The 17,037-nt window shown below is 51.6% G+C and overlaps 1 protein-coding gene across 1 annotated transcript in view; it reads right to left on the bottom strand.

Annotated features, from left to right (window-relative positions):
- Window positions 1-17,037, bottom strand: part of GRIK3 (glutamate ionotropic receptor kainate type subunit 3) — a 107,496-nt gene that overhangs the window by 22,598 nt on the left and 67,861 nt on the right. The window contains exons 11-12 of the mRNA XM_073803606.1: window positions 6,931-7,154; window positions 754-872 (exon numbers count right to left, since the gene is read on the bottom strand). Coding sequence (XP_073659707.1) covers window positions 754-872; window positions 6,931-7,154 — 343 coding nt within the window. The remainder of the gene's footprint in view (window positions 1-753; window positions 873-6,930; window positions 7,155-17,037) is intronic.

Raw genomic sequence — 17,037 nt, 5'->3', positions numbered from 1 at the left:
CTTTCCTGGCTGGGGTTCCCTCCCCCTGTGCTTGCCCTCCAGCCCCTGGTGTTTCTGCACTGTGCTGCTTGTAGGTGCTCAGCTTTCTGAGATATTTGAGCAAGTGCAGATCCAAAAGATGGGCTACCAGCCGGGGGGAGGTGCAGCATCCCAACCTTCCCTCAAGAGGATGTAAGAAAAAATGGCGTCCTTCTGTGTTTACCAGCTCTGATGCACTGAGGCTAATGTCCCCACCTCAGACATGCCCTTTTCGACTACCAGGCTCCCCAGAGTCCAGTTCTCGCTACATTCTGAAGTTTTCATAATCCATCTCTGTCCTCCAGCCCCATGGCCACTACCTCGGCTCAGGTACCATCATCTCATTGCTGCAATAGCCTCCCACCCAGCCTCCCTGCCTCCAGCCTCCCCTCATGCTCAGCCCAACTTTGCTCAGCCAGGTTCTGTGGTGGAGAGGCCATCGGTGGGGTTGGCCCCAGCAGACAAGATGCTGTATGTCCATTGCAGCTGGAGCAGGAGGGGCTGGGGATGAGCCCTGCGTGCCATGGGGGGGCGTGGCTTATACGCTTCAGCCTCAGACCCTGAGCCGGTCCAGCCACAGTAGTGATGGAGCTTGGGGACCTGGGAAAGGGCACACACCTAAGCATCCAGGTGTCTCCAACCTTCTGAGGGCTTGGCAGTTCCGAGGCTGCCCTGGAGGATGGGGCTGGCTCTGCTGACACTGGAGAGGAGGCTGCCTGGGGAGGGCACACGTACCTTGCTGCATTAAGGACCCCATTCCAAACCAGAAGCTGTTCAGCAGAGTGAAGTTATTTTCTACCACCTCAGAGCCAGGGTTGCAGGGGTGAGCATCATACCACTCATAAGGGCTGAACCTGCAGCAGAAAGAGGGGGGCAATGAGGCGAGGCTACGGGGAGACGGGAGGGAAGGAGTGTCCAAGCCACACAAGCCGGCGGTTTAGCAATCAGTGATATGCCGACAACTTTAGCATCAATTCCCTCACCGTTCTGCTGGGAAGGCAGGGAATGGGAAACCAGGGCCATTTTCCTTCTCATTCTTTATTGTTAGTGCCCTTTTCTGGTGATAAAAGTAATTCAGCAGTATCTCTTAGAATTAAAAGTGCACATGCCCTTCAACCTAGCAATTCTGCAACTCATTATCCATCCTACAAAAAACACTCCCACAGGAGCACAAAGAGAAGTGTGTGAGGGTGTTTATCAAAGCATTATTTGTAATAGTGAAAAACTGGAAACAACCTAAATGTCCTTCAATAGAGGAATGATTAAATAAACTCTGCCACGATCGTACTTTGAAATATCACGCAGCTGTTAGAGGAGATGTACCAACAGGGAAAGATCTTCAACACATATTGTTTGGTTTTTTACAAAAAGTGATAAAAATAAGAACAATATGATCACATCTGTATAAATAGGTTCCTGAAGACATCGTTGCATACCTATTTATGTACCTTTGTACATAAACGCATATAGAGTCTGGAAGGATCCATATCTAAAAAAATATCACTGTTTACCTCGCGGGGGGGTTGTTAAAATGGCAGAAGAAATTTCATGGAAGCCTGTTCCTTTGTATGTATTACATGAATTTTGAAAAATGAGAACAGGCTTTTGAATTACTTGTATACTTAAAACAACCTTAAAATGGAGAAATAGTAAAATACACTCTTCACAAAATAGTAAAACAGTACAGAATACAATGGGAAAATGAAAGTACACCATGATCCCACCCTCTGGGGAAAACAATGTGTTATATATTTTTTTCAGATTTTTCTCTCTGAATATGCAAATACATGCATGACAGGAAAAAATGTTATTTAAAGCTCCCCACTGCCTTCTAAGGAAGAGAAGTCCTGATAACTGTTTACTGTGTGAATTCCAGTTGAGGAATTGGACATGTAAGCTGGAGGAAGCTGGAACACTCTGGAGAGATTGAGAGAAAGTCCCCACCAGGCTGGAGTGGCTGCAGGGACTGGGGTGACTGGAGTGGCTGGTGTGGGGTCAGATGCTGAGATGAGAGACCCGGAAGGAGAGACATGTCGGATAGAATTTTGTTTTGTTTTTTAAAGTGTGATGAGCTTTAAGTGTGATGTTGTGACTTTCCATCCCCCTTCTAAAAGCTTTAGTCAATTAAACATTGATCACCAATGCTCACATGAGAAGAATTTTGTTTTCACAAAGCAGGAAGGTCCTCCAGATAGGAAAGTGCAAAGTGAGGCTTCAAACCAAGATGGGGATTTTCAAAGTGAATGACCACGAACAGGTTAGAGGCTCTAAACATCCACAAGAAAGAGACAGAGGATGAAGAGAGTAGAGATGAGAGACTGTTGTGAGAAGGGTTTTCGAGAAAGCCTTTGGAGAGCTGTGTGTTCAGGGGCCCCTGCATTGAAGTCTAGGGAGAGCAGCTTCCACAGGGCGGCTGGGGGAGCTCGGGGGTGGCTCTGGAAGGAGCAGATGTGGTGGACACCATCTGGGAAGTCTGGAGGGCAGGGGTCGGGCTGATACGTGCTTCTTAGGTGAGGCAGGAGGGTGAGTCCTTGCTGCACGGCACCGGCCTGCAGGCCCAGACATGGCCAGGGCTAAGGACGTTTCCCTGGACCAGATGGGCCCATATAGAAGAGAGATCCAGCCCAGATCCACCTTGACTCCTATCCAAGAAGGGCGATGGGACTCCAACAGGGAGAAGCCATGGAGCAGGGGCTGCTAGAGGACCAGATGCTGAGCGGGGGAGTGGGCCGAGCAAGGAGGCGCTGCCGAAGGCGGCCTCCATGGGGGCGAGGGGAGAAGTCTGATCTGTGAATGAGGGTAGAAATGTTGAGGACTATACCAGACTTAGCCTTCTAACTTTTGAGTTGGAACAGTGTGTTTGTGCTTTAGAGAGAGACCTAGGGTTTCTGAGCTCTGGAAGCAAGCCAAAATGACAGGTCCTGGCAGGACTTTCACTGGGGCAAAGAAATTCACCTCTGAACGCACTGGAAGGTGGGTGAGAGACAAAGTAAAGATGATGTCTGATGAGCTCTCATGAGCCCTGATTTTTAAACGTACACACACATATACAAAGTATATACATGATATATGGGATAATCTTTTAACACACACACAAAGTCATATCATATATCTTGTCTTAGATCTTGGCTTTGCACTTAATAAGTCACCAGCCTCTTTCCAGATCAGTCCTTCCTGATCCCTTTTATTCTCTATAACTAGTTAATAGGTGTTTTTTAATACATTTTTAAACTTGAGGTATAGTTAATTTACAATGTGTTAGTTTCAGGTGGATAGCATAGTGATTCAATTCCATATATGTTCTTTTTCAGATTCTTTTCTATTATAAGTTATGACAAGCTACTGAGTACAGTTCCCTGTGCTGTACAGTAGGTCCTTGTTGCTTACCTGTCTGATATACGCTAGTGTGTATGTGTTAACCCCAAACTCCTAATTTATCTCTCCCCCCCACCTCCCCACCACCCCCTTTGGTAACCCTAAGCTTGTTTTCTATGTCTGTGAGTCTATTTATATTTTGTAAATAAGGTCATTTGTATCACTTTTTTAGTCAATAGGTGTTTTTAACCATTCCTCTCTGACGGCACTTAGGCTGGCCCTATTTGCCACTGTGGTACACTCTGCTGAAAGAAACATCCTTGGCCACACTTCCGTGGGTACCTAGGCCAAAGGGCAGCCTTGTCTAGGGCTTTGCTGAGAAGGCTTTCTAGATTTGGGGGAACTGTAAAGTGGGGCTCAGTGGTGACTTTCAACAGGATAAATTCCCAGAGGTGGAATTGCTTACCATGATAGAAATAACTGGTCTCAAATGGGCCTCTTGGTTATCAAGTACTGTTATAGACCTGGGTCCTCACTACCCCTCGAGAGGCCGACAGTGCAGCAGGCGCCCACTTTACAGGGGGGGAGGTGGCTTGGAGCAGTCTAGGTGACTGCAATCTTGCGGTCAGTGGGTGGAAAGGCCCAGATTCGAACTCCAAGGCCACCGGAGGGAAGAGGATGGGATGGGTGCCGGAGGGCGCCACCGAAGTGAGTGATGGATCTCGGACTTATGGCTTTTGTGGCTACAACGGGTTCTCTCAGTCTTGCAAGTAAGTCGGAGCTGGTAGAGGCTGACCTGGAGATACTCTGTGTCCCCTCAGAGGAGAAGGCTAAACACCGGCCCCTGGGTAGAAGGGCAGACAGAGCACTGACTGGCCGGGACCATCTCTTCCCTGGGACTCTCATCTGTACTGGATTTGGCCGGAATGTGACTCCTGGGGGCTGGACTGGCGGCTCGCCCCCGGCCCTGCCTCTGGGGTCAGGCACTTAGGATTATCTCCTCGTCATGAGTGCCAACTGTCCTGCTCTCTGTGGTGAGAAGCATCCGCCCTCCCTTCCTTTTTTCTCACTGAGCATGAAGCAGAATATCCTGGTGGCAGAGAAACGCCTTGGTCAATGCCTGGACCCCTGATGCTAGACAGGCACAGGTCAGGCCAGTTTTTTTTTTTTTTTTTTTTTGTGCTGTACGCGGTCCTTTTACTGTTGTGGCCCCTCCCATTGCGGAGCACAGGCTCCGGACGCGCAGGCTCAGCGGCCATGGCTCACGGGCCCAGCCGCTCCGCGGCATGTGGGATCTTCCCGGACCGGGGCACGAACCCGTGTCCCCTGCATCGGCAGGCGGACTCTCAACCACTGCGCCACCAGGGAAGCCCCAGGCCAGTTTTTAGGATGGACAGCCCTGTGCCCTGCTGGAGCTGCCCGGAGGGGGCCTGGACACCTGCCCACCCTTCGCAGACCCCATCTCTTGGGCAGCTGTGTCCAGCTCTCCGGCAGCCAGCAAGGAGTGGTCCAAAGGACACAGGCCACGTGGAGGCGAGGGGACAGAGGGCCACATCCACACTACAGATGTGCTGTGCTCGACCTCAACAGTATTGTAAAATATCAAATTAGCGGCTACTTATAAAAGCCATGAGGCTTCACATGAAAATCTGAACCTCTCTCTAAAATCATGGACCCCGCAGCACTGGTCTGTGTTCCTGTTTATCACAGTCGGTTGGAGCTGAGTGGTAGTCACCCTTTTCTCCACGTGTGTGCTCGAGTTTGCCTCAGTCCCCACTACTCCCTGCCGCCTACCACCCAGCCTGCTTCACTCCCTCATGCTTCCTGTGTGTGCCACCCCTGATTTAAAGTCGGGCAAGTCTTGGTTTGAAGCCTAACACTCCACGGAAAGGCTTTCTGACTTTGGGCAAAGACTTAACCCCTGTGAGCCTCAGTTTCTGCTTTTGTAGAGTGGAGGTAATCGTACCGACCTCACAGGACTGCTGTAAGGATTTGACAGGATGGGTGTGAATTGTGTCGTCAGAGTGTTACACTGTGTGACAATTGTCCTACGATGCTGTTCATGGCTCTGTGGCCGAGACCCTTGTCCCTCTCCTCTCTCTCCGGCATCCTGTGTCATTCTAGCAGCTCCAGAAATCCCATCTCTTCCAGAAAGTCTTCCCAGCCTAACCTTGAGAGGGGGGGCTCCTACCTGCCTGGCCAGGAGGTAGTGGGTGGGAAGGAGGTTGGGCTGCCAGCAGCTGATGAAAGGCCAGGAATTAGAGGGGGATGGGAGGCACATCAAATGAGCAACGCTGATGCTGGAAAAACTCCAGCTGTTTGCAAGGGGGTGGGAGCCAAGAGGCCGGCTGGAGCTGCTAAAATTATGGTGAGAGCTCTGGAGAATGGCTCCTGGCTTTCAAAGCCTTGTTAGACCATTAGAGACAAGAGGCATAATGAAGGTCTCTCTGTGGCAGGCTGGGCTGCCGGCTGGGCGAGCAGGCAGGCAGCATCAGGCCTGCCGGCAGCAAAGAGCTTCGGAGGCAGGACAATTTCCTCTCTCACATCCTTCCCTTTGGTCTGTCTCTGTGTGGGAGGAGGGAGTGAAAAGAAGCAGGGTTGGGGGAAGGCTTTCAAAGAAGACTCAGGAGAGAAAAAGGCCGAAACACCAAGTCCTTGGATCTCAAACTGCTTCTCCGGAGAAGTCTCGCTTCACACCGTGTTAGAATTTAGAGAAAAAAGAACCAGGGCAGGGGCAGGGGCTGGGGCTGGAGCCTGGAGGCAAGAGGCAGAGGGCCCAGGAGCCACCAACTTGGGGCGGGAACAGAACACGCATGTCCAGGTGGCCAGAGATGTGGGTTGCAGATAAAACACTTGGTGACCTGAGGTCACTTGCCGGATGTGCCCCTTATTGCTAGGATGGCCTTGGCGCGTACTGAGCCTTTCTGAGTCCAGATGTCTCCCCTTCATGGGAGGCTGTGAGAATTAAGATAATTGGCTGTAAAGGACAGAGCATGGCGCTCAGTAAACATTGAGCTAAACCTGTTTCCTAGTGACCTCTCCCTACCACCCACCAGTAAGGATGTGCTGTGTCTACTTCATGTGAACAACTAAATATGCAAGGGTATTGCTAGTACGTGTTAGAGGCAGGTATGTGCGTGTGCCAAGTTTCTGCATGTGTGCATGTGTGTGAGTTTATGTGGCACTGTTTCCCCTGCTGTTGTGGACTGGATGGACACAGTCTGCTTGCCAAGTTTCAAGCTACCTGCTGGGCCACCCAATGCGCCTGGGTCTGCTGTACTGGGTGCCTGGCCCAGGTGGTGCAGCCTTGGGCAGTGACTTAACCTCTCCTTCTCATAGGACCTGGGATACAACTGCTGCCTCTCAGAGTCATGGACGCAGACCAGGGTGAAGACTGGGGGATTCAAGCTCAGAGGCCATGGAGTGATCCCTGAGCGATATGAAAGGATCTGAGCCTCACGGAGGGAGGCAGGAGAGCAGGTACAGCAGTGGCCTGAACCTGGGCCTTCTGTGCCAATTGCTGAGGATGGGGGGACCTGCCCGGCTCCCTGAGCCTCTAACCCTGGGCCAGACCTCTGGTCAAGGCATTGCCCTTACCTGGCGATGACAAAGAGGACACAGCTGACACCCAGGTAGGCGAGGAGCACGTACATCCAGATGTCTGGGGACAAGGGGTTGAGGAAGGAGAAGACACTGGGGTTGGTGCCATTGGGCTTGCGATAGAGGATGCTCACACCGAGGGTCATGAAGGGCTTGGAGAAGTCGATGGCCTTCTCGCGGACATGGGTGATGGTCAGGGGGGCCACAGCCAGATCTGCCTTCTGCAACGAGAGACAGACAGACTATGAGCAAAGCCTAAGGCTAGCAGGGGACAGAGCACCCCTTCTTGAAGGGAGGAGAGACGAGGGAGTGAAGTGGAGTCTGTTGCCTGAGCCCTGGATCACTTCACCACTCTTTTGTTTCAATATTTACTGACCCTTCTTCCGGGCCAGGCCATGCCCAGGGTGCTGGGAGACAATAATGAATTCGATCTAACCCCTGTCCTCCAAGAGCTCATGGCCTTGAGGAAAAGGACAGTGGTATCAACATGCAGAGAATGGAACCCTATTGCAGCTGTAACCCATGTGGTCCATTCTCAAAATGGTGCCTTTCAAATACAGTTCAGCAATCTTCAAACATTTAAAAATAGCTGGTGTTCTCTCTTTGTGACTATCAAAGGTCATGAAGAGGACACAGAATCCACAGCAACCCTTATTTATATCTAGTTTCCTCTCCTATCTACTTCTTGCACACTTCACGCCATTCTGGATATTCTATATATCCTCAAAGCCCCCAAAACCGGTGGGGCAAAAATAATACTCTCTTTGGAGGGAAAGGGTGGGGAAGAAACTAAACAGGCAACTTCAGAGCCCTCTTTAATAGGAGAGGGGAGGCAAGAGAACAGAGCAGAGGAGGAAGGGAAGGGACTGGGGAAGGCTAGGGATGCCCATAAGTTGATCAATCTTAGCCCATCACAGTTTTAACAAGGGGTATGATTAAAGGTCTGTATCTCTGGTCTGAACTTTTTCTGACTAAAAATCTACAATCTCTCATTTCCATCTTTGCAGGCTTTCCTCACTGCTCTCCTCTTGCACAAGGCCCCACTAAGCTGCTTCCTGTTTACCACATTCCCTTCTTGACCTCCATGCTTTGCACACACGGTGCCCTGTTGAGAATGTCTCTTCCTGCTGTCTAACTCTCACCGCCTTCCATATTCCTTTGCATAGGCTATGTCTTCCAAGAAGCCCTCCCTGATATCCTCCAATTCTAAACTCCCATGAAGCTTGCGCTGTCCCACGGTAAGGTCCTAACCTGCTCAGTTGAAATGGCAGTCTGTGCAGCCGTGTGTCTTTGTGTCATATCTGCCTATTTACCTATGAGTTGCTAAGCGCAGTTGGGACTGTGGCTGACTCACTGCTTTGTTTCTCTACTCCCCAGCCCCATCTCAGCCTTTGCGATATTTGTTAACTAATAATGTGTCCCTCTGAGAGGCTGTGCCTTGGGCCCCTGTGGGTATTTACACACCAGAATGTGAACCAAGTTATCACTTCCCTTCCTCGGGTGGGGCAGGACAGAAAGAGGCTGAGTCCTAAAGACCAGCACTAAAGACCCTTCTGCTAAGGGCGGCAGCTGCCTCTGAGAACCTCCTTCCAAACAATAGTCTCTAGGCAATCATCCACTGACTTGGTCCAGCTTAATTAATTCATTGAGTATTTAAACAATTAATTGTTTTGTGAGCTTCACTAGGCACTAGGGATACGCAGCTGAGCCACACAGACGTGGTTTCTGCCCTCCTGGGGCTTATAGTCTAGTAGGGCAGACAGACGTTAATCAAATTGTTTTCTAAGTGGTAGCTATTAACACATCTCTGACTACACCGATCCTAGAATAGGAACCAGCAACCAAGTTGAAATGAAACTTCAAGACAGGGAGGACTGGTATGGGTAGAGCCCCAGCTCCTAAATGACTCTGCAGGTGCTCCAGGCTGCGGGGCACTGGCACTGGCTGGGGGGCACTGCTCCAGGCTGGGGGGCACTGGCACATAACCCCAATGTTTCTCCTTCTAATGTCAGCCCCCACGGCTGATTATTGACACTAGGAGCCCAAGGATTCGGTGAATCTTAGAACCTGGGAAAGTCAGGGAGGAGGGGCCTATTACAAGGGATGTTTCATACTGGGACCTTCCTTTCGTAAGCTTCTAAATGTGTGAGCTGGAACTTGCCTAGCTTTGAAGGCAGAGGAAGAAGACACAGGCAGCTCCTGCCACCCTAGCTCCCTGGAGCCCTCGCATTTCAGGGTGTGCACAAAGGAAAGCAACAAAAGGAGAGAGAACTGTCGGGGAAGGTGCAGCGGGACTAATGTGTATTTGCTCAAGACCTACTGTGCACCAGTGAGCAAGAGACCCAGTTCTGCTCTCATGGAGCTTCTGGTGAAGGGGGCCCCTGTTGGAGGCTGTGGATAGGACTCCAATTGGAGTGGGAGCTGGGGTGGGACATTCTGGAAGGTCCCTTTCAGTCCTGAAGTTCTAAGATCCTCTATAATGTTGGCATGACATCATTCTAGAACTTGGCCTCCCCTAGCCCTGCCCCTTCAAAGCACATTGCTTTGGGAGGCTCTGTTCTGACTCCAGAGTCATCATCACTGTTCAGAATGCATTTGGAACTGGTCTCTGGGAATGGCTTCTGGGGCTTGTAGTGGATTCTTGGGAAGAACCTCAAAGTCAATGGTGACAAATCTTCCTTGGGCTTTTGATGGCAGGTTGGATGACAGTGTTAGTAACTGAGGGGTCAGTGTGTTTGCAGCCAATGTCTTTCCCACCACGAGTGTTCCAGGAGTGGCAAGGAAGCCAACCACAGGGCCAGAGGCCCTCTTTCTTCCCCCAGATGGTTTCAGAACCTTCAGAATCTCCCCACCAGCCTTTCTGCTCTCAGGTTCTAATGGTGTTAGAAGGCACCTGTGCCTACAGCAGCAAGACAACTGGTCAACCTGACCTTCTTCACAGGAAGTTTTGATGTGTGTTCTCCCTTGGGCTTCAGGAAGGCTGGAGTTCTCCACTTTGCTTTTGGTTTAGGCAGGAAATACTGCATTTCACCGTTGGTTATGATTTCCCTGAAAAAGGCCTTATTTTGTCCAACTTCCCTTGAAAGAGCTGAACAGATGTCAAGCCTTTGTTGTTTCAGTTCATTACTCAGAATGAAAGGCCCAATCTTGGCAGGCTCTTCCCACTTGTGCAAGTTTTCTTTGAGGATGATTCATAAAATCATAGGCTGTCAGAGCTAGACCAGAGACCTTTAGCAACATCTATTCCAACCCGTATTATCTATGGAGGGAAACTGAAGCTCACAGAAGGTGCAATGTCTTTGCTCTCGTATTTACAGTAATCACGTCCTTGAACAAACCGAACCTCTGGCTCGTGCAACACGTTCATTGGTCTTAGGGGTGATTTGTTAGCCCTTCTGCCTCACTGAAGACCTTTCCATACCTTTTTAAAAAAAATAAACCTCTGGACCAGGTAGGACAGCCCATCCAGGACACCACTTCATCCCTATAAGCAGCTTTCCACTTCCCAAGAATCTGTCCCCACCCGCCTGGCTCCAGCTGTCCTGCTCTCCTCCATGCTTACATAAGGTCAATTGGCACCATTTGCCTTACCACGTCTCCACAACCAGAAGTGAAGGCAAGAATGACTTAACTAGCTACAGCTCCACATTTCTGCCCTTAGTATCCAGGCACTTTGGCTGCTGGTCGGATGCTATAGCCGCATACCCCAGAGCGAAACCTGGCAAGCCTCAGCTTGCTACCTGTGTCTGGTGGCCCAGTTGGCACCTGCCTACTTGGGTTCCCAAGTATGCTCCCCACCAGATTCCCCATGTATGTGCTCCGCCTCTCAGTTGGGGATCCCCCAGGGCGTCTGCTTGCGGACTGGTATAGTTAAAATAGTCAGAACTACTATCTTTCATAGATGCTTCTTATACGCCAAGCATTGCTAAGTGTACTACCTACGTTACCTTATGCGACCCTCCCGGTGGCCCCATGAGGCACTAAACACGATCCCCACATTCCAGGTGAGGGTACTGTGGCTCGTCAGGCTAGGAGGTTTGGTCAAGCTGGTGAGTGGCCAGTGGCGTTCGTGGTACGGTGATGAGCGTAGCCACCTTCCAAGCTGGGGAGTGGCTGAGCCAGTACTTGGACCCAGTTCACTGTGACCTCAAACCCCGATGTTTTACCACTCTACCATACCAGCCATGTGCAGTGTGGGGTGCATTGGGCACCCCCTCCCCAAACATGTTCAAGTCCTCACCCTGCGTACCTGTGAACGTGACCTTATTTGGAAATAGGCTCCCCCGCTCACCGCCACCTAAAACAGTATTTTATTAATTGCCACTGGGACTAAACAACCTTGGAGAAATTCCTGGGTAGCGTAGCTGGGGCTGTGCCTAGGGAGGACACACTTTCTCTATCTTCAGTGGGCATGTCCACTTCCGCATAGATCTGTTTCTCCCTGACTCCCACTGAGCGCCCCTAGAGCCATCAGTGTGCAAACACCCTCTCCTGAATGTGCAGCCTTGTGGAAGGCTCCTGGCATGAGCCTGTTTTTTATTCAGACTCTCTGTGTCACCGTATTTCCCTCATATGTCCCCTAGCAACACTCCCCAAGTGGTTTAAAATTCCCCTAATACTACTGCATACCTATCAGAAGAGCCAAAAGAAAACAATGTTGATAATACCAAGTGGCGATAAGGATGCAAAGCAACTGGGTGCCTCGTAGGTTGTGGGTGGATATGTGAAATGGTGCAGCCACTCAACGTTACTGGTTATTATAAGAGCATAGAACTCAGGAAGAGCTAGATGAAGAAGATACACAGGGAAAGTTATGCGGGAAAGGGTGCGGAGCTTCCATGCTTTCTCTCTTTCTCTGGGCGTGCCACTCTCCCCACATCTCCGTGTCCACCAACCCAGAAGCTCTGTAAATTAGGTCTTTGTGGAAGTCATCAAGTTACGATGAAGTCATACTGAATTAGGGTGAGCTCCAAATCCAATGACTAGTGTCCTTATAAGAAGAAGAGAGGACACACGGATACACACAGAGAAGGCCACGTGATGGGAGGCAGAGACTGAAGTGATGCCACTTCGAGCCAAGGATGCCAAGGATTGCCAGCCACACTAGAAGCTAGGAGAGAGGCCTGGAGCAGATGCTCCCTCCAAAGGGACCGACTCTGTGGACACCTTGACTTCTGATTTCTGGCTTCCAGAACTGAGAGAGAATAAATGTCTGTGTTTTGTTTTTTTTTACATTTATGTGTTTTTAAGCCCCTAGTTTGTGGTCATTTGCCGTGGCAGCCCTAGGACACTCACACACGTGCCACCTAGGACCCTGGGCAGGGTGCATGCAACTCCCTGCGCCTCCCACTGCCAGCCCTTCCCCTGCACCTGTCCTATTCTGATAGGCAGGCTTTACGGTTGGGCCCACCCTGCCCTGCGTGAGCCCACGCCGCATTCCCAGAGACCTGAACTTGACTCTGCCTTCTGACCATGACTGCCTGGGTCTCCCCAGCATACACTTCACATCACCTGGTTAGGCTTGGGAGCCCTATGGCTACAGGAACATGCTGACCGGCCCCAACTTCTCTCCAGGTCCTTGTACTTCTACTGCCAAAGCCACCCAAGAAACCTAGTCTCACTCTTGCCACATAGGCAAGACTTGTCCCCAGGGCTCTGTCTGCTGGCTGTCTGCCCACATCTCTGGTGTGTGGGATCCATGGAATTCACCTTCCAGTCTTTTCCCAAAGTTTTGTTTCTCCAACTAGAATCTTTTCTGATTCCCAATGCTGCTTAATATATGTCAAGACTTTTCCCTCTGCCCTTCAGATAAAAAATTCTTGTTATGGGTTCATTAAGCCATTCACGATCTACCTAGTGCTGTCTAATAGCACTTTCTGCAATGATGGAAATGTTCTGTACCTGCACTGTCCAATATGGTAGCCACTAGCCACATGTGGAACTTGAAATGTGGCTTGTATAACTGAGGAACTAAATTTATACTTTGATTTCATTAATTTTAAATTAAGGAATTTAAATTAATTTAACCAATTGATTTTAATTAATTTAAGTTTAAATTTAAATAACCCCATGTGGCTGGTGGCTAGTGAATTGGAAAGTGCACATCTAGCCCTGCCTGCCTCTGCAGCCTTACCTCCCATCTTGTTTTCCCCTGGTTCTCTTCCTACTGGCTTCTTTCAGACCCTCCAGTCCATGCTCACCTCAGGACCTTTGCACGATATTTTTCTCTACCTGGAACTTCTTCCTCTCTGAACTCTTTGTTGAGCTAACGCCTGCTTCTCCTTCAGATTTCAGCTCCAACATCACTTCCACAGACAAAATCGCCAGGTGAAATCAGGCCTCCCTGGTGATGACTCTCACAGCACCAGGTATTTGCTGTCCTAGCACTGATCTTATTTGCGATTTTATAGGTATTGGATGATTTCTCCCCCCACTGGGCCATAAGCTCATGAGAGCCGGGCCTGAGCCTGTGTCTTTTCACTATTCTATTGCCCCCACCTAGCATAGTGTCTGGCTCACAGCAGGCCCTCGGTAGAGATTTGGGGACTGAATGAATGGGGCGTTGCTGGTTTAGGAGAGACACCCAGCAAGTGTGTCCTCAGAGCCAGCTGGCTGGGGCACCTGGCACTTTCTAAGAGGGCAAAGCCAGTCACAGACAGTATCTGCTGATGAACCCTGGCCTCTCCAAGCTTAAGAAAACACAGTGCCCCTTGAAAGGCCCTGGACGTAAGTCTGGCAGCCAATGGCCTTAACAACCCACACGTCTGAACAGAGGGGAAACGAGTGCAAGTAGATTCATGAGTGCCAGCGGATGGGTCAACTACCAACGCCTGTGATTCACAAGCCAGCTTCCTGAGCCGACAGCAACCTCATGGCCTGGTGGTGAGGAATGATGCCGTGCCTTTCCCTGGCCTGGAGAACTGGTGATTCCCGAGTCCCAAAAGGCTCCAAGCTGTGCCTCTGTCCTCCAGGAAGGATGGGCGGGTCCTCCCTGCTTCATAGCCACAGGGCCCTGGGGATGGATGCCCCACGGCTCCATCTCCTGTCTCTGGGGGCTCTCTTTCCCCATCCCACAGGGCCCTGAAGATGGCACCTGCCCAGAGAGGCCCTGCCCAGCCAAGCCCAAGGAGCTGGGGGCAAGGAGCCCCCTCCCTCCACGGGCTGTGAGGTCCCAGTTGTACATTCCCATAGCCCCTGTGCTGGTCCTCCATGCCCTTACCACACGTGAATTTTGATCTATAAGTCATTGCTTAATATCTAGCTCCTCTGCTGGTATATAAGCTCCAGGAGGGCAGGGACTACATTTATTTCACTCACTGATGTATCTCTAGGATTAGCACAAAGGCAGGCAAAAAGAAGGGGCTCAGTAAAGTTTTGTTGGAAGACTGAGCATCAAAGTACCCCCAAGAGTCCTGATCAACCCTTACTCCAGCCTAACGGGCTGAGCTCTGGCCTCTGTTTCCCTGTTCAGCTCCCCCATTCTTCCTGAGGTCACTCTGACCCCTGCCAGTCTGCCGGGGTCTGGCCCAGCCTGCCTGTCTCTCATCAGCCTCCCTGCAGTGTTTGGACCCTGCACCCTGTGCCCTTGTCCTTGATGGGTACCCTTACTTATGACCTATCAGTGGTCCCTAGCATTCATTGATAGCCCTCACTGGTCCTCATGGCTCTCCTCAGGCAGGTCCTGGTGACATCTTCAGCTCCACAGCATCCGCAGTGGCAGCCCTGGGCGACCTGGCTGCCCTGGGGATGGGGCCGTCTCTGCGGTCCATCTGTGTCCTCTACTCCAAGCCTGCCCCACTCCATCTGGGACTCTGTCCTGCCCCCCAGGTGAGCTCCCAGCATGCCTTGCTTTGAAGTGCCCTGTTCTAGGCTGAGAGAGGGGACTTGGGCAGAGCCTTTCCTGGCCTTGTAAACAGGGGTTGGGTCCAATGCCTATACGCCAGAACCAAGGTCTGTTCCCCAGCTGGGAGGAAGGTGGGACACAGTGAGGTAATGGTGGTGTCTTAGACACCAGATCTTCCCGTCACATCTGCCAGCCTACCTGGAGGCCGGGAGACCAGAGTGCACAGTCTAAAGGCCATGGCTGATGTTGGGTGACATCTTTCCAAGTCTATGTCCTCCTTCATCTGTCCCTCATGTACCATTTTCTGTTACCCGCCAGGGAGCCAGAAATGACCCAGACCCCTTCCCTGGATTTCTCTGAATGCTGATGAAGGAGGACAGGGAAGGTATTTCCCACCTCTCACAAGTCTCTAGGACCTTCCTCCAGGACTCCCCACTGGTTTCTGATGCGCAGGGCCTCTCAGCTCAGGCGCCAGTCTGCCAGCCAGGGAAGCTCTTTCACCGGCCACACTCCTCTTGTGGAATACTTACGTCTATTCATACATTCATAGATTACTGCCTGCCTGTTTCCTCCGCTAGAATGTAAGATCCTGCGGCTCAGGGAAGGGATCCTGACCGTTTAGTTCACACTGTATCCACGGTGCCTAGCACGGGGCTGAACTGAACCAATTGAATGAACAAGTGAATCCCTTAATCAGTGGGAGCATTGGCTCGATCCACCCTCTGAGGTTTAGAAGAGGTCACCCAGCGAGCCCTCCTTCAGGGCCTCATGCACTGCAATTCTTTTGGGGGGTACCCTGAGTCCCAGGTGGTGTCCACTCATGTCCCACCAGCCGGCCAGCGCCACACTTAACACTCAGCACTGTAGCCACCGATAACCTCGGAACAGCCCACATGTATCTAAAGACATGGGACAGGTGCTAGAAAATTCCTAAGTGCTGACCGAGGGGTCGTGTACCCGTGCTTCACACATAGGTTTCCTGAGCTAACGGATGCCCGGCAGTGAGACGTGAAGCCCGTGCCTTTCCCAGGCCTGGGAGAACGGCCGGTTCCTGAGTCCCCACAGGGCTGTCTTTCAGGACAGCTCAGCTGGCGTTCCCCGCTTCATGGCACCTCCATTCGCATCTCTGTAAGATCCCCACTTCTCCACTCCCTGCCTGTCCACAAGGCTGGCGTCCACCCAGGGTCTGCCCCGGCATGGTCCTACCAGCCCTGCAGGACCCCTGATGAGGGCGGAGACTTCAGCAACCTCGGCGACCCCACCCAGGTCGGTACCCCCATCTAAGCCCTGCATATCTCTTCCTCATTCTTCAAGTCTCAGCTCCAGAGTCACCTCTGCAGGGAAGCCTGAGTCATTTCCCTGTTTCACACTCCCAAAGTCCCCTGTACATATACCTCCTCGCAGCACCGATCAAAATTTTACTGAAATTTAACTTGGTTGATTCATTGCTTGTTCCCAGAGGGGCAGGAACCACGCTGACCTTGGTTGCTCCTATATCTCCAGTCACCGCCCCGGGTCTGGCCCGTCATGTGTGCTTGGCTCACCCGTCTCATGCACCAGGTCAGACCCTCTGGCCATGACCAACCTCACGCAGGCACAAGCTGCCAGCATGTCACCTCCTGCCCACCTGGACACCTCTTGTCCCCTTCTTTCCTGTCTCTCCTGCCCCGCTTCCCCCATAACTTCCTGTGGACGCTGCTGCAGGGCCCTGATTGGCTCCCCTGCCTGCCCTGCCAAAGCCAGAAATGCATGAACGTCAGGTGCCAGTGGATAAACCTGTTCCCCCTTTTCCCCTCACCCCGAGAGGTGGTCCTGAGACACACTTTGCCAGGCTTTTCTGGGGTGCAGACTTGGATCAGTAGCACTCAGTGGTGACCAGCTCAATGCTGCGTCCTCATGTCGGCTTTCCCTCCCCTCTGCTCCTCTTCCGTGCCCTGACTCTCCCCGGCATCCCCCCCCCAACCCACGCAGTAGTAGCGTCTGAGCCTCATCAGCCCCTGCCCTCCAGAAGCCCAGGCTGAGATAGGGTTCCATAAAGCTTTGTGGAAGGAAGGAAGGCATGATCCTCAGCGGGAGGGCCAGCTTCTTCCCGTTGCTTCTCCCACCCTTGGTTTCCCTCCAGCAACCCCCTCACCCCTGCAGCTCTGTTGCTGCTTTGCTCCTTGTCCTTTCTTGCACTGGTTATCTGGACCCTGACCTCCTGCCAGGCTCTTTCCAGGTCTTTCCCAGGCTAGTCTCTGCTTGCTGGGTCCCGGCAGCTG

The sequence above is a fragment of the Tursiops truncatus genome, chromosome 1 (genome assembly GCF_011762595.2).
Source record: "Tursiops truncatus isolate mTurTru1 chromosome 1, mTurTru1.mat.Y, whole genome shotgun sequence".
In the NCBI taxonomy this organism is placed as follows: domain Eukaryota; kingdom Metazoa; phylum Chordata; class Mammalia; order Artiodactyla; family Delphinidae; genus Tursiops; species Tursiops truncatus.
The sequence above is the reverse complement of the archived record's forward strand: the minus strand, read 5'-3'. Positions and strand labels throughout refer to the sequence as shown.